Consider the following 17,821-nt stretch of genomic DNA (forward strand, 5'->3'; position numbering starts at 1 on the left):
TTTGTCTACAAGCTTCAGATGTACATTCAGTATTTGTGGGCACTCGCACTGAAGGGAATATTAACAACAAAACCCTAGTGATACTTCTGTAATACCGTGCCCTTCAATAAGCATCTGGGATTTCAGCAAACAGAACATCACATCTGTACACAGCACTTCCACAGAACTATGAGTACTCGTGCTGCTGCTCCCGGGAGCACATTCTTGCCCTTTGATAAAAAAAATAATAATATGTGACTAATGGAGCCGCACTGAAGTGAGCTCTGGATGCTGTAAAAACAGACAATAGCACTTCTCCTCGTGATTTTAAAGCCTGAATGAAAACAAACAATGAATTGGAGAAAGAAACAAAGTCAGTGACTTGTCTGAGGTCTCAAAGGGCTCACGTGGGGTGGATTGCAGCCTTCAGCAGCTCTCTGTCCCCTCTACCTAAACCAACCCAGGTTTCAGCATTTCCTGCTCCTGCCTGCAAACTCTGTCACACACAGGGCTGCACCAGGAGGTGTTGTTAATGTACACTCTGATAAGAAGACTTCTACCAGTGTTATCAAAATGAAAGTGATAAGAGCAGGTTGAATTTTTATGGACTATTCCTCTGCAGGCGGAGGAGGGCAGCAGGCAGATCGGGATATGAACCAAATGCTGTCACTGCTCAGGTATTATTTTCTAGTAACAAAACTCCACAGTATTTTTGACGTGGGAGATGGTGGGAACCAAAACTTGTTGAGAAGAAAAATCCACACTGAGGGAAAAAGAAGAAGTTTTCATGCATCGGCGTGTGTGGAACGTTTCAGTTTTGAGGAGACAACGCTTCTGTAAGAAAACCTTCCCATTTGGAAAGGCAGTCTGGAGGGTCCCATCTCCACCACCTCTTGCTGAGGTCGTGGTGCGGATGGGGCAGTGTGGCACAGCAGGAGCTGCAGATGGAGCATCCTCGTCTGATATGCCCTTTGCTCTGAGATAGCAGCTATCAGTGGAGCAGGACATTTTCACATTTCCCCAGGTGCAGTGGAGTCACAGCAGTGCTCCTGTGAGAGCACGGTGATGAGAAGCCGAGCCCCACGTCACCGTGCTCTGGGTCTGACCCCAGGCTGCGTGCTGCAAAAGGTGCATGGAACCAACCTGGATCATCGTGCTAACACTTGGCAACTAAACCCCACGTCAGGGACCAGGACCCCTCCTCGGTGCTCCTCGCAGCCCCTTGCCTTCCCTATAACAGTTCCCTTTCCTCCCGAGGCCGCGCTGAAACCGTGCCACAGCAGCTCGCCTTCACGCTCCCCCTTCGCTTCTCACTTTCCCTCCCATTGGTTTCACGTTCCCTTCACCACGCGGAAAAGCTTTCAAGCTCATCCAGCCCGGCAGTGGAGTTTATCCTGGTTCCACCCACTGGGACTTTCCTAGCTTCCTCCTGCACGGCGAGGGGAAAAAAAGGCAAAGGCAAGCAGCAGGCATCCCGGGGAGCTCGGGGAGCCGCGGTGCTCCCTTCCCTGAGCTAGGTTTCTATTGTAGGCGGTGCATTCCTCGGGAGGGAGGGTGTGTGTGTGTCGGTGCCTTCCCACACTCCGGGCAGCTCTTATTTAATGGGGGTCTCCATGCAGGGCAGGAGGCAGAGGAGGTTAAGCTTTGCCAGGCTCAGAGGCAGCTCGCACATCGGTTGCCGGAATGGTTCACAGGGCTGAGATAACTCTGGAAGAGGCTTCGGCGAGCTGCCAAGCCTCCAGGATGCACATCAAGGAGGACCTGAGGAGGATGCGCTGCGCCGTGCTGCTCTGCCTGCTGGCCGTGCTGCTGCTGGCACTGCCCATCACGTACCTGCTGGCCGGGAACCTGCGAGCACCCACCTCCTGCTCCCAGGTAAGGCACTGCCATACCTCCACCCTGCGCGGGGTCCCAGCTCTCCACTTGTAGCCATGTTTTGTTGGTGTTTTGATTTGGTTTTTTTTTTAATTTTCTGGGTCTGGTTCTCTCTTCGAGTTTATCGTGTTGAAGGGAAGGAGAGAGGTGTGCTGTTACACGCCGTCATCCTCGTACAGAGCCAGTATTCCGGGTTCTATCCTATGTTTGCTCGGTTGGTTTAGCTAACGGTCCCTTCTCCTCCTGTCCTTATTTCACTCTGGTCACAGTGTAAGATACGCCTTTAAAACTTCTGTTGGCATGCTGCCCCGAGTGCTGAAGGAAAACTTCTATTTGGCTGAAATCTGTGTCTCTCCGCTGATTTCAGCCAGATCTCCATACTCGTTTTCCTCCCTTCTTTGGGATCAGCTCTGAGACTTCTCCTCCCATGTCCCGTTTCAGCCAACGTCTGCTGACCAAACGCTGATGTCACTGGGTCAGTGCCCATCGTGCATCACCAGGTGGACAGCAGCAGCTCTCATGCATTATTAACGTGCAGTCCTGCACAGATCCTATTTAGGACAACTGTGGAGTCTGACCCCAAATTTCCCATTGTGTGATTTGCTCCCCATCAAAATTTTCTCTAGATCTGGGGAACTTCTCATCTTTTTGATGACAACTTTTTGATAGACAGCTGGGCTTTCTTTGTTCCTGGGCTGGCAAAGGTGGTCACCACTAATGCTCCTCTGTGCTGTCCCACTCCTGCTTGTGCCAGCCTGCAAATGCCTCTTACCACTCTATCCTATGAACCTATCAGGACTGCCCTTTGGTAGAAGGAGAATTCATGCCTATAGCTCTGAAGAATTAAGGTTTTAAGGAATGTTAGCTACAGGTCTGAAATTCCACACCCAGTTAGCTTGCTTGTCATGTGCTCAATTAGGAACAGACAAAGAAAGCAGTGTTAATAATTGGCCTCAAGGGGAAATTCTGAATCCAGCTTTTTGCTTGTGTATGTGTAGACAGTCCGACAGCTGTGCCTGAGGCTCTGTGCCTGTGCATGTTTGGCTACGTGGAAAAGCACTGGCCTTGCTTTGAACCTGAGTTTGCACCCAAGCAGAGACATCTCCTGGCGCAGCATCTTCCATGTTAACTTTGCACCCAACGGGAAGGAGGTGCAACCCCCTGTCACCATACCTCAGACTGATAAATGTGCTAATCTCTTGCATCTGTGGAAGGGCTCAGTGCTGTGCTGACCCTCCTGCTGCTGTTTATGGAGCAGGTGCATGCAATGAGAAGGCATTTTGGGTTGTCTCGTTGCTCTTTCGGTTCCCATCCTCCGAGGTTCCAAACAGAAAAGTTTGATTCTCGAGATGACCTTAAAGAGAGTTAATGGTACAATGATTAGCCATTCAAATGAATGAATGAATGCAAGCTGTTAGGTAGAATTAGCATGCTCCTGGCTTCTGTTCTGCTGGCAGTTAATGGAGAAAATTGTGTCAGGGTTTGTTTTTTTAAGAGGAAAAGTGCAACGTAAGCCATTAGATTTGCTCTAGTCTGTACACACCCTCCTCAAGCATGTACTTCTATGCACATGCACTCAATTAGCATGCAGTAATCCCACAATGATGCAATGAGGTGATCAGTTGCTTTGCAGCCTCTGTGTGTCCCAGTGAGGCAGGGAAAGCATCGGGGCTGGCTGTGTGCCCGTGGCACCAGTGCCAAGCCGGGTGGGGGTGTGCCTGGCGGCACTGTGCATGGTGCTGTGGTTGCTGAGCTTTTCATTCATTCCTCCAAACTCTGTCACCAGCTTTGTCCAGCAGCAGAGTGCAGTGGGGTGGGTTTGGCTACTTGCTGTTCATCCCTCTGAGCTCAGCCCAGCTGGATCCAGAGGAACATTTCTGGGTATATATAGGCTCTCAGGACCAAGTCTTTTTGTGTTTCCAGACGCATTTGTAGATTTAGTCCTGTTGCTGGAGGGATGCCTTCTTCAAAATGTCCCATTAGTTGAGAACTTAGCTGGGAGAAGGCATGTCCTACATTTTGGTCACAACACCAGGCAATCCTACAGGCTTGGGGAGGAGTGGCTGGAAAGCTGCCTGATGGAAAGGGACCTCGGTGTGCTGATGGACAGTGGGCTGAATAGGAGTGTGGCCAAGAAGGACAATGGCATCCTGGCCTGGATCAGGAGTGGGGTGGTGAGCAGCACTAGGGAAGTCATCCTGCCCCTGTACTCGGCACTGGTGAGCTCTCACCTCGAGTACTGCGATCAGTGTTGGGCACCTCAGTACAGAAAGGACGTGGAGGTGCTGGAGCAGGTCCAAAGGAGGGCAACAAGGATATGGCCTATGAGGAGAGACTGAAGGAAGTGGGGCTGTTTGGTTTGGGGAAGAGGAGGCTGAGGAGAGACCTCATTGCTCTCTTCACATCCCTGAAAGGTGATTGCAGTGGGGGCAGGGCTGGGCTCTTCTCACTGGTGGCAGTGACAGGACGAGGGGAAATGGCCTCAGGTTGTGCCACGGGAGGTTTAGGTTGGATATCAGGAAAAGCATCTTTACAGAAAGGGTTGTTCAGCACTGGGATAGGCTCCCCAGGGAGGTGGTTGAGTCACCATCCCTGGATGTATTGAAAATCTGTCTGGATGTGGTGCTCAGGGACATGATTTATCGGTGGGTTGTTAGAGTTAGGGCAGTATGGTTAGGCTGAGGTTGGACTTGATGATCTTGAAGATCTTTTCCAACCTGAGCAATTCTGTGATTCTATGACTCTGTGTGTGCTGGGGTCCTGGCAGCAATGCTTTTGGGCTGTGGGTGCTCTGGGCACACTGGAAGCAGTTGGGCTGGCCCTGCTTTGCAGCACATGTGAGTTCACTCACTGACCCTCGCAGCAGTGAGCTCATGGGAGGAGTGCTGCAGGACCAGCCCACACACTGTTAGCATTTTCCACTGCACTCGGGCCAGTCCTGGGCCACAGCTCCAGCGCCAACTGGGAGGGACTGGTGCAGCTGAGCAGGTGAGGAGCAGACGTAGTAAATCCCTGAACCCATCCTTCCTCCAAGGAGGAGGGGAAGGGTTGTGCAAGCGGGGTGTGCCTCTTTGGCCGCAGGGTGAGACAGTTGTTCATCTCAGCTTCTGTGTGGGTGCACGTGGTGTCACATTCTCCTCAGAAGGGACACAGGCTCACCTTTTCCTCTGGAAATGCCCCTTTTAGGGAAGAGCAGGGTAAGTTATGTCATCACAGCAACATGTGCAAACCACCGGTTCTCTTTCTTGTGGTGAGATGCATCTTGCGTGAATAACTGAGGCCTGATGATGGGTACCCTGGACGCCTTCCAGGCTCACACACAGCTTCTCTGCTGGAAGTAGAAATCACTTTCTTTTGTTCTTCAAGACAAAGCGAGGTGAGGAAATAGGGTTCCTTAAGCACTACCACGACTTGAGATATTACCAGGAAATTATAAAAGGCTGCGGGGCATCCTTCCCTGAAGAAAAGACAAGTTTCAATCTGAATGCACAAATCCACTGAGGGAAAGCCAGGCAAACATCTCCATCCGTCCTAGCAATTCGCTCCACTCGCTCCATAAAGCCTACAGTCAAGGCCTGCCCTGCAAATATTGGTACTGGGCTTGTGCTGGTGGCAGCCTTAGCATGGCAGGACCACAAGCAAGGCACAAGGGAGGTTCAATCTGAAACCAGTCAAAAAGTTTGCACATGAACCTGAGTGCCACATCAGCCTTGAGGTGCTACACTATGGGAGGGACTCAAATCCCAGCAGCTCAGCCTGGGTCTCCATCTTGAAGTCCAAAAGGATGAAGCAGCAGGACTGGCAGGGCTACAGCCCATGCAGAACCAGATGCCCTAACGGAGTCCCCAGGTGGGAAGGAGAGCCCCAGGGAGGTGATGGAGTCACCATCCCTGGAGGTTTTCAAGAAAAGGGCATATGTCACACTGAGGGAAGTGGGTAGTGGACATGGGTTGATGTTTGGACTCGTTGATATGAGTGGATTTCTCAAGCCCTAATGACTCTGTGATTCTAAGTAGCTTCCTGATCCATAGTGGCAGAGAGATGCCTGGGGAGCAGCAGGGAACCTTGTGTCACATCCTGGGTTTGGTAGGCTCTTCCAAAAGCCATAAAACTGCTCTTTGATGCTTATGGTCTTCACGGGCAGAGCAGCCAGTACACGGCCACAGCCCAGCCAAAATGCTCCCACCATTATAAGGACAGTTTTTGCCAAACTGCCAAAGGTGCCCAGACCAGGCTGTGCAGCACCCCTGGGCTGAGCAAAACCAAGTGCAAGCACCACGTGTGCCCTGCAGAGACCTGCCACGAGACTGCACCTCGTGCTAAAAGTGGAGCTGGGGATTTCTGGCTGATGAATCCCCCTTGCCTCCAGTGCCAGGCTGCTTTTCCCAGGCAGGTCTTCCGGACAACCCCAGCGCTTCCTTGAGGTGCAGAGGGGATGTTTTGTGTTGGCCCTCCTCCTGAGCTTTAGCTGTACACGGATGTAAATGCACCAGGGCTTTGGGCCGTCATAGAGTTTTGTATACCACAGTTTTCAGGGTTACCATAGGTGCTGGAAATGCCCTCTGCTCCCAGGTCAGCCGTAGGGCAGGATTTTCAAAGCTGCTCAATGCTGCTCACAGTTTCTCTGCTGCAACCAAAGGGAAAACTGAGACCATTCGGTGAACTCTGCAGAAGCACAGCAAAGCAAGAAAGGAGAGTACAGGAAAACAATGATTGTGTGATTTCTCTACTGCCTTGGTTCTCCCTCACCTTCTTCATCCTGAAAGCTCTCTATGCACCTCATCCGCACCCCCAGGGTACATCTGCAGTGCAAGAATTGCCAATACCAGGTTACTGTATGAAATGTTTTTAAATACTAAAATATCCTCTGTGTAAGTTTAGATTAGGAATTAGTGATCAGGGAAAAAACTCCGCCTTTACCACACGAAGAATACGTTCACACCTCTTGATCTGCTGCTCTTCAGCACACCAAAGTGCAGCTGCAGCATGAGGAGCATCTGTCTGGCATTCTTTGGAAGCAAATAAACTAAGCAAATAAACTAAACTAATGAATAACAAATAAAATAAGAGGCTGCATTAAAAGCTTCTTGACAGCTGTCAGACAAAACCATTTTGAAGCAACGGTATCTTTCCCATTTCCCCCTCACCTCTGCTCTTATTGCAGTGCCTGAGGACATTAAACACATGAAAGTAGGTGTTAAGCAAACAGCTCCACTGAAGTTACATGGTTTGTGATTGATTCGTAGCTCTTTGTGGTACTTTACATTGTTTGAAAATTTGCTGCTTGATAAATGTGTAGGAAGTGCTGCACCAGTACTGCTGTAATTCTGTGCAATGCATCTGGCCAAAAGCATGGGAGTGTTGGAGGGAAATCCTTACTCTGATCTCCTGCCATGGAAGGGACAGCAAGCAGGTGGGACCTCAGAGCAGAGGGGATGTATTTATTGCAGCAGCCCATAGCACGCACCACACCCCACCAATGCTGACCTCATTCCCTTGACCACTCAGTTCCTGCAACCACACACACCGTGCCTGACACATGCTCAGAGGACGATGTTCCTTGTGTCCTACAGATACAGAGCATCCTGCAGCTCCTTCCTTCCCCCTGCAGCCACACTGCTTTGCAAACTGCCAGAGGTGGGCTGGCTCCTGGCGAGGAGCCACAGGAGCATGGCAGGGTGTGAGCTGGGAGCAGCCCATCAGAGCATGGCATTCAGCCACTGAACACTCCTTCTTTTTGCTGCTCAGCTCAAACGCTGGCACTGCTTGGCATGGACACTGTGGGGATGTGCTCATGATTAGGGCTAGGGGAAGGTTTAAGGTGCAAGCAAATGTGAAATAGTCCTATCTTGCCCTGGGCTCCCCACAATTCAAGGCATACCTAAGCAGCAGACTTGCAGCCTGAAATAATGCAGATGTAGAAAGGGAAGCTGCAGATGGTACACTTCTTAGTTACTTTACTGGTGTTTCAAATGCAACATGCAGATGTTTGAAGCAGGGAAGAATGTCTCATGCTGCGCTGCTTGCTCCATTTCACTGCACAGATGGAGAAACAGCAGGCACCAAGCAGCAGTGCTATGTGATGGTCCCTACCCCCAGTGCTCCCCCAGCCCATGAGCTGAACACAGCCACCACAGCAGCCCAGCTTCTGCCCCTGACATCTGTCTGAGATGTGGGTGGCTTCAAACAAACAGCAAGAAACTCCAGCACTGAAGCAAAGCTCTGTCAGGACATGTCCTTTTACATAAATGCTTTAACTGAGGTGGAGGATATCAGTGTATCATCTCCTGCTTTGGGGGGGGCAGGCAAACTGGATGTGGTGCAGGATCCCCGGAGCTAACTGCTTGCACATCTCTCCCACAGGTCGTGGATGACAAAGGCTCTCACCTTCTGAAGCAGCGGGCAGTGGCTGCCGGTAAGCGTGCCAGTCCTTTTCCCATCCCCACCACCTTTGTTTGCCGATGTTTTGCAACTGCTGCCGCAGCCCCTGGGGCAGACAGCTCCCTGCCTGCCCTCTCCACGAGGATCCAAGCAAGTCAGGGCAGGGCAGGGTCATGGGACGTGGGGAGATGAGTACAGCTGGGGCCATAGCGAGGGGCAGGCGTTCCCAACCACAGACAGGGACAGCTCCATCCTAGGGTCGGCTCACACCTCCCAGCACCTCGCTGGGACCAGCATAGCTCTCTCAGTGGGCTGAAGCATGGATTTGTAAGCCTGTGAGTGTGTCCCCTACATCTCCCCTCCATACTCTTAAACCTTTTTTCTCTTTTTCCCCCAGTTACAGAAACGCTTCCCAGTGACGAGAAGCCAAGAGCACACCTGACAGGTAACGCTTGTTCAAAACCAGAGTGTTTCCTTTGGGTCTTACAGCGTCGTGATACAGTAACAGCACTTTATTCAGGTCTGATAGGATCCAGATGCAGGGGAAGTAGTGACCAGCTTTGCCTCATTGACCACTGCAGTGTTTATAGGAGAGGGCCTATGGAGGAGACAGCTGGCAAACACTGCCCCTGCTCTGGGCTGTTGTTGTAATTCTGTGAGCACCTGGGTTTCTTTAACTGAGCTTCAGTGCTTCCTCCCATGTTAGTGATCTGCTGGATCTGCTGAAAAACTTGGTGGGAAGAGCCCGAGTGGGATGTCATTTAGGAAGATCTACCAGTTTGGGAGCAAAACAAGATCAAATGAGGATGGTTTTAGGATGCTTATTTTTTCTGCGAGTCCAGCCTGGAGCCACACACACCACATTCCCTTCAATAGCCTCCTGGTTTAGGTGAGGCCATATCTAATGTGCAGTGGAGCAACCAAGGGAAGAGCTGTACCCAGCTGAACCTCTCAGCTTGTGTCTGTTATGAAGATGCCACCTCAAAGCATCACCACCTCAGCATCGAAGCTGGGGCTGCCACCACATCACGAGGAACTTAGGAAATGCCACCTGAAAAAAAGGTTTTTGGCAGGTTCCTGAGTGGATGGGACTGAGTGCTGAGCTCTCCATCTGCTCTGAGCTTCCCCCTTGTGTCCACTAAACACAGTTCGTACCTCCCCAAAATATAGCTCACTACAGAGGCATCCTCAGCACCCTGCATGTTGTCCCAGGGGAGCACTGCGGTAACTTGAAGTGTGCAAGAAGTTACATGAGGCTTAATACATGTATGTACAGGGTTATCAGTGCTTCAGGGCTGATTTGTCAACCACCACAGTTTATTTTCCCTATTCCACAAGCTCCTTCTTGTTACTTTCCTATGTCCCATCCCCTTCTGCACACAGGTGGATAGAACTGCAGAACGGACCTGGGCTTGCTCAAAACACATAGAATCACAAAACCATAGTACATCCTGAGTTGGAAGGGACCCACAGGGATCACCGTGCCCAACCCCAGCCCCACACAGCACCACCCAACCCCCAACCCTATGGCTGAGAGCGGAGTCCCAGCTCTCCATGAGCTCCAGCAGCCTGGGGCCATGCCCACCACCCTCTGGGGCACGGCCTTTCCCCAGCCCCACCTGCCCCTCCCCTGACATCTCCGTGCCATTTGCTTAGGAAAAATCTTATCTGAAGTGCAATTCTGCAGGAGAAGATGGACCTTGGCTGCTAATATAGGGCCCTGTGTTTCCCAGATCTCCACATGGCCAAGACCCAGAGGCTCTCAGTGCAGCTGACTCACAATTGCAGCCCAACTGTTGGTCTGCTGATGGGAACTTCCCTAGGTTGCACAAAAGTCCAGCTGTCACAGGGAAGCACCCAACAGTTCGCTTCAAATTTTCTCAGGCCCCTGTTTGCAACTCCTCCAACCGTCACTCCTGAGCAGTGCCCCTGGGACAGGGTCTGTCCACCTCCTGCTTCAGCCCCATCGATGTTATGTGGGAGAAGGAAAAAGCAAACAGAATTTTCTCACTCCTTTTCTGTGCAGAACAGAGTCAGGAGCTCAAGGCTGCCAGCAGGCTGCTGTGCCACCAGCTCACCAGGAAACCAGGCTTCCATGAGCTTGCCTTCAAGCTTTTTTTTTTGGTTTTTTTTTGAGTCTCAGCACTTCACTTTTGCTTTCCTGCACCCTGCAGCAATGATTTCCTGAGCTCAGTGCAGAAGTCTTTTTGTGTTGTTCTAAACTTGTTCTGTAAGAGTTTCCTGGGTGTCATTCTGGTCTTCACTTCTCAGAAACCACGACTTGTGCAGGGAAAGTGAAAAAAGGAGTAATTATTTTTCAGATCTTCTTTACACTCCCGCACTTCAGGCACCTGGTTCACAGTGCAGATAGCAGACTAGGTGCTCTTCCTCGTGGCAAATCTCCTCCAGAGCTCCAGCTGTGTCCTAGATATGGGAATGTATGCTTTAAATGCAAGAGCAGAGTGAGAGGAATGAGAACTAACTGGAGTGCTTAACACGGGAATGCACCACTGAAATAGCAGTAGCAGGATGACTCAATGTTTTGGTCTCTGTTCCTTTATGAAAGTTTCTCCACCTGTTCTTGGCCTCTGGAAAATACACTGAGCAGTTTGGACTCCTCCATACTGACACTGAGACCTCTCCCTGTTGGCTGGTGAAGAACAGTCAGCGTGAACATCATGTGGGGGCTTTTCTTCACCCTCACTTTGTCCCATGCACTAGTTCAGACTTAGTGCTGTCCACCTCACACGAATCCACCATCCTGCAGCCCTCGTAGGGCCGTACTTCAGGTCAGGAGGCAGAACAGTGCCTGCATGGCATGGCGTGACACGGTGTTACAGACACCCACCAAGGACCTGTCAAGCACTCATCGTGCTGCAATGCTATCTGAACACTGCTAAATCCGTGTAGAAAATGGCTTTCTGGCCCCACTTGGTTGTTGGTCATTTTAAGATCACTTATTAAATTTCCAGGATGAGACCATGAACAACAGAGACCTTGCAGGCACTGTGTTTTGCAGCACAAGACCTGAGCTCTGTTGGATGCTAGGACCCTCAGCTGTTTCCTACAGCACAGCTCACAGTGAGGGCAATGAACTGTAGGAACCCCACAAGTTCACTGGCAGGCCACCAGCACAAGCCAGAGCTGCCAAGATACAGGGATTCCCCAGAAAGTGACTAAACCAAAAGAGATTTTAGGAAAAGAGAAGAAATTTTACATCTAAGAGATACCAGAAAATCAAAAGTGAAAGGGAAACTTGAAAGAACCGTAGCAGTAAATCCCATAGCGAAAGGAGATTCTATTTACTTCAAGGATTAGCATAAGATGTGTGTTTGCAGGAAGTGCAGCTCCATATATTTAAGAAACAAATGAATGGAAGCATGACTGTGCTAGAAAAGGAGCCATACAATATTCAAAGGCACTTCAACATGCGTTTTTCCTGATATATCTCTAAATGATGGGAAAAATTAGACATCTTGAAAACAGAAAGCATTGGTATAGTGTTTTTTAACCTAGAAGGAAGGTTAGAGCCATAAAACCTGGAATTGCCTAATTCCAGAGGTTATGAAATAACGTACTTCAGATGAGATGCTTTATAGTTATTAAAAACATGGAAGAATTGAGTGTCACTGACATCTTGAATGCGTCACTGTATATGGAAAAAAAAATACAACATATTTCTCATGAGCCTTCTCCTCAATTTTTTCCCAATCTACTGAAGATGGAAAAGAGCCCAAGACTCTTTCAGGAAATTTTCTCATCTTTTCTGGTCTTCCTCGACTCAGACGGTCTCCCCTTCCACCACCCTATCTCAGTGAAGTCTTGCTCTTTAACCAGAGTTACCCAAAAGCTGCTTTAATTTTTTGCCAGGTCCCAGAGCAGATGGGGTTAGGGGTAGGCAGATCATGAGTACTTTTGCTTTCTTTTACTCCTCTATTTCTTATCAGGCAAAGCTCCATTGCCTCTAAACCTCATATTCCTTATAATACTTTTATATTTTAGCTTGCTATCATAGCCCCTGTCTATAGTCCTCTTGCAAAGAGATACTCCCTTCATGTGCTTTGCCTTCTGGGAAAAGATAGAAGGATTTAATTTTTCTGAGCACTGGCAGCAGGCAGGGAAAAAAAAAAAAGCCAAGATTTTGTTGTGCTACTCAGAGAATATGCAAGAACTGCACTCCTAACAGCACCAGCTAGTTTTCTTATGGGTTATCTGTCATCAGAAAACAGGAAAAAAGCAGATGTCACTGGGGGCTGAGGGTATTCGTTTTCCTGAATCCCATTTCCCTCAGGATAAACCTAATAGACATTGCCAAGGGCCTTCAGTTTGCTTCCCTGCCTGTGCACAGGCACCCTATCCCAAAATGCTGAATCTTAATCAACCTTAAGCATTAACTTAGGTTCATGAAAGCAGCAACCCGGTTCTCCCTCCTGCATCCTGAGCATCCTGATCCACTGCTTAGATCAGACTGTGCTGGGGGTGGATTGGAGCTCTGCTTGTCGTCAGTTAACCATGACAGCATTTCTGTTTGTTGCTTTGTTCTGCCTGAAGTAAAGCTGAAGATAACACCAAGCTTAGTGTTCTGTCCCAGATGTCTTCAAAACAGAGTTAAAAATGGGTTTGATTACAACATGTCCCTTTGGAAGTGGGTGTTTTAAAGCACGATGGGGTTTTCCAGCTCTATGGTGAAATTGAAGGTAGAGGAAGGGCAGTTGTATAGCAAAAGATCCCAGTGCAGCACCCAGCAGCAAACCTTGGTGTGGGAGCTAACAAACCCCATCTCCAGCCTCCAGAAGTAAACTGGCAGGAGGAGAAGTTCAAGGCTCTCAGTGTTCAGTGATAGATCACAATGATCATGGTGAAGCTTCTGTGAGCAAACAGAGCCTGTTGTCTTCGGTTAGCACTACTGTGGCACAAACATAGCTTCAGTCCATTGCTACTCATGAAGACATTGCTCTCATGTCTCTGACTGCTGTTCTGAGCCATTAGGTGCAGGCACGTAGCCTGCTGTTTATCTTGCTCCACGGCTTCTGCTTTGAATAGTCTTTCTTGTATTCTCACACATACCCAGCTGTACAAGTGTCCCAGCACTGCTTTCACTTCAGAAAGAGGTTTATACTGCGCAAATAGGAAAGAGGTTTATACTGTGCACTCCAGACCTATGAGCTAAAGCCATGCGTCCAACCCCATAGTGAGACAGCCTTTGGGAAAGAGTCCCATCGCTTGGGATGCTCTGCCACCCACCACACCCAGCTGTGACCGAGCCCTCTGGGCAGCCTGCTCCAACCCAGGTCCTCCAGCTTTGCCTTTGGCTCTTGGTTGCTTAGATCTGGACATCCTATGGACAGACAGCCTCCAAAAATAGCTGTTGACAGTTGGCTTGAAGCTGACTGGTTGTAAAGGAATAATATTTCTCTCCTAGAGTTTTTCCCATGGAGGAAAGATCCTGTATTTCTCCAGCTGGAACACACTAACATATCTCTTCTCCCTCTCTCTGTCCTGCAGTGAAGAAACAAGGTCCCTCCAGTGCTGTGGGAAGACATCTTCCAATCCTGCAGTGGGAAGACAAGCGAGGCTTGGCCTTTACCAAGAACAACCTGAGTTATTCCAGCAACGCACTGGTGATACCTGTGTCTGGGGATTACTATGTCTATGCTCAGGTCACTTTCCGAGGGCCCAGTGATGCTTCAAGTAAAACCAATTCTGTCACTGCAATCATCACTAAAGTCACTGACAGCTACCCCGAGCCCACCCAGCTGCTGACCAGCACCAAGACCCTCAGTGAGGAGAGGAACAACTGGTTCCAGCCCATTTATCTGGGAGCTGTGGTTTCCTTAGAGATAGGAGACAAGCTAATGGTCAACGTTAGTGACATCAAGCTGGTGGATTACACTAAGGAGCACAAAACCTTCTTCGGTGCCTTTTTACTGTAGGTCTCTGGCAGCAGCTTTGTGGAGGCTTCCCTTGGGGGCCGTGGTTTGATGTTTGCATGTCGGGGTGCTGATATCTGTGCTGTTCTCTGTGCTTCATTCGCCTGCTGCCTTAAACTAAGTAGTGGGGAGAGCTGGAACTGCAGGATGAATTGAAGCAGCCCAAAAAAAAACAGAAAAATGAAAGTCAGGCTGAAAAGATTATAGGGACTCTTGAAAGCTCTGTATATTGGAGAGAAACCTTTTTTATGGGTGGGTGGGGATATTTATCACAAATAGACCAGGATACATCACTAATTCTTTTTCCAATATACATTTCTTCAACTGAAGTGTTTTAAACTTTCTCCAGCACTTTCAATATAATTTTGCGTGACCTTTCCTCAAATTTTTAGAGGTAATTACAATTAATAACCTCCTTACATATAGTTCAGAACTTTGCACTAACATAAACCCCAGTTAATCATTAACTGCTTAATTAATCACTTCCAGTTTCCCTGTAAAGTAGATTAAAATTGTATTGTGTGTTTTGCAGAAGCTACCTGATTTCCTTTTATTTTCCAAGATACTGTTTACAGATATTTAAGTCAATGTGTAGGCTTCAGCCTTTATTTAAAACATCTAGGGAGGATGCAGAAACATCTTCTGTTTCAGCATAACAGTGGAATCCCCCCTCCCCCCCAACCCCCCATCCCAGATCCAAACATTAGGAAAACAAAACAAGACAAACAAAAGAAAAAGGCAGCAACATTTTCCACACTTTTTAATATCAGTCACTGGTGGAATTTCAAAAAGAAATTGCTATGCAGTATTTTGCTTTCTATTCTATTTCATGCAAAGCATGTGTAACAGAAGACATCAGTTCCCCCCTAACCCTTTGCAACCACTGCTACAGCAGCCTGCTGACCTAGAGGCCTCCCCAGCCTTTGCCTGGAGGAAGGCAGTATCCATGCAAAAGGTCAAAGGATCCAAAGAGAAGCACATGGTATGCCATGGATAGCTACAGAGCTCAGGAATGCTTAGCTTCCCATCTCGTGCTTCTTTTTCTCACAGATGTTACTATCTCAGGGAAATTCCCCAGCTTTTCTTCTCCTCCCACAACAAAAACATCACTGTCAATGACTCAAGTCATGTTCTAGTAGATTCAGGCTTTACACACTTCACTTCTTGATGGTCTCTCACTTGAGTACCTACCAGCCAGCTGTTTGGCAGGGTCTGTCCAATGGCCAGGCTTCGCTCTCTGCACCTCTCCCTCTTTCTTCCCTTACCCCATTGGGCTTCCTCTTGGCCAGAGTGTCACCAAGACTGCCTAGCTAACATTTCCACCCAAAGACATGGTGGCCCCAGAAGCACTCTGTTAGTGCCAAGGAGGCACCTAGCACACAATCTGGTCTTGCTACTCTTCAGGAAGGGCAGCTCACCATCACCACCTTGGCAGGGCTCTTCCCACTGCTCACAAGCCCCAGCTTTTCTATTTGCATCTCTATAAAATATGGTAAAATCACAAGTCCAGGAAAAGCTTATTCCTCTGGGCAACGCTAAGACCTTCCATTTTTATTTTTAGATTTTCTAAAACATTTTTTCAACATCCCATACTGAGTCCTTCAGAGCTTCTGATCCCTTAGTTATGTGCCCAACATTGGATCTCCGTTCTTGCAGACCTCCATATAAGGGCACTTAGGTGACCAGCACACCAATATTCATGCTTTATCTCACACAGGGAAGAATTGAAAGTGACCTGTCCAGGACAGGGGATTCTCAGCAATCAGGTAGAAAAGCTTCTGTGAAGTTAGATAGGATGAATTCGGTTTATCCTTGGAGAAAGTTGAAATGCAAATTCTGGTTTTACTGAGACAGTTACAGAAATCTGGGAAGGTCTTTATTTCTACAAATGAGATAACGTAACACTCTTATGAGACCATAATGCAATCTTAACAGGTTTGTAGAACAGATTTCCATAAAAGCTGTATTTTAAGTTGTCATCCCTTACTGCTTGTTGCACTGAATTATGTTTAATATGGGTTCTAGGGGAGAGGAATCATGCATGCAGTGTTTGGCACACAATAAAAGAACCTTCTAGGGATACATTAATGTACATACACAGATTTACTTATATATTTATGCATACTCTACGTACAGGTTTCAAGAAGTGCTTTGGCAACGATAAGCCGTTTCTATGACAAGACACTTAATTTGTGTCCACTGTACACTGATGACAAATTCCACAAGCACAAAATCTCCTGCTGCTGTACCAGATACAGATGTGACTGTCTTGTTCCTATGGCCATTGCACAAATGTATTTATTTTAGTTCAGGCCTTGCAAGCTGTCCCACCCCATCACATACACCAGCTTCTAGCATATTTAGCTCACTAGCACACTTTATAGAGCAAAAAAGTAATGTGCCTAGCATTACTTGTTTTAAAGTGGTGCAGGCATATTAATCCAAGCACACCCACCCCAGTGGAAATTTCTATTTCTCCCTTTTTTTCCCCCCTCTTAGTGCTAATAATGCTTCTGTAACAGTGACTACAAATACAGCAGGGAGCACTGGTTGTGACCCCACTGACTCTGCAGAAGCCAATGGTACAGCATTGGGGTAAAGCTGCTTAAGGGAAATAGAGGTCAGGCTCAGAGGGAAAGGTCTCAAGCAGACTGAACCCACGCTGCGGGTGATCAGATTTTCCCAAAGCTAATTAAGGACAGAAGTGTCCTGAGGAAAAAAATAAAAAAAAAATCGTTATTATTGAGAAATATTTCTTTAATGTAAATCATTTGTGGAGATGTGAAAATGTCTGTAGATCAGCATTTTCAGTTGAGTGAGGTGACGAGATGGGGCCTTGTGAACAAGTGACCTTTCAGCCTGCGGTCAGGCTGAAAATACATTTTGTTTTGGGTGGATGTGAAACTGAGACAGTTGGAAGAAACTCTCCAAGCTAGAGGAAGAGGTTCAAGAAGGCAGCTTATGTTCATGAGCTAAAAATAATGGTATGATTTCTGGATTGGTCCCTTTCATCTTTCAGAAATAGATATTTAAGCGCTATTCAGTAGAAAATCTCTGTAAGAAAAAGAAACTCTTTCAGTTTTTGTTGGTTTTGTTGTTGTTGTTGTTGTTTTATGAATATTTATTAACAAAATACTTTTGTTCTTAAGAATTCTCTACTTCTCTAATCTCTTTGATGTCCAAAAACTAACACTAAATATAACCCAAATTCTTAAAACAGTTCGCTTACCTACTGCTTCCTCTCACCTTAAAATCTATATATTAGTAAATGAGTGTTGTCTCTCTCTCTCTGTATTGATAAGCAAATACAAATCAAACTAAAAGGGATTACAGCTCCAATCTTACCAACATATATGTGTGCCTTACTTAGTCTTAAGCTTGTGGGTATAAAAAGAGTGCCATCGTAAAAACAGCTCAATTTCCCTTTTTGGTGTATAGGAGTCAAGTCAATAAAAATGTGATAGAATATTTTACCCATGTTTACCCTGAACAGCACCATTACAGGGGTAACCTCCCAGTATGGAGCACTCACACAGACCACCCTCATCCCATGTATGTTGGCAGGATTGGGGTCTAGAGGTGGAAAGTTAATGGTCATATTTCTTAGTCACAAACCATCCAAATAGCATACTGCAGGCTGGAAGGAAGATTTTGGA

At 47.8% G+C, this 17,821-nt stretch overlaps 1 protein-coding gene across 1 annotated transcript; it reads left to right on the forward strand.

Moving 5' to 3' along the window:
* Positions 1–1,502: 1,502 nt before the first annotated feature.
* Positions 1,503–14,446, forward strand: TNFSF15 (TNF superfamily member 15). The gene is made up of 4 exons (XM_065737163.1): positions 1,503–1,854; positions 8,218–8,269; positions 8,633–8,680; positions 13,741–14,446. The coding sequence occupies exons 1-4, from the start codon at positions 1,663–1,665 to the stop codon at positions 14,166–14,168; spliced, it is 720 nt and encodes a 239-aa protein (XP_065593235.1). The 5' UTR covers positions 1,503–1,662; the 3' UTR covers positions 14,169–14,446.
* Positions 14,447–17,821: the final 3,375 nt, after the last annotated feature.

Source organism: Cyrtonyx montezumae, unplaced genomic scaffold, assembly GCF_038088225.1.
Source record: "Cyrtonyx montezumae isolate F1298 unplaced genomic scaffold, pur_monq_1.0 scaffold_20, whole genome shotgun sequence".
Classification (NCBI taxonomy): domain Eukaryota; kingdom Metazoa; phylum Chordata; class Aves; order Galliformes; family Odontophoridae; genus Cyrtonyx; species Cyrtonyx montezumae.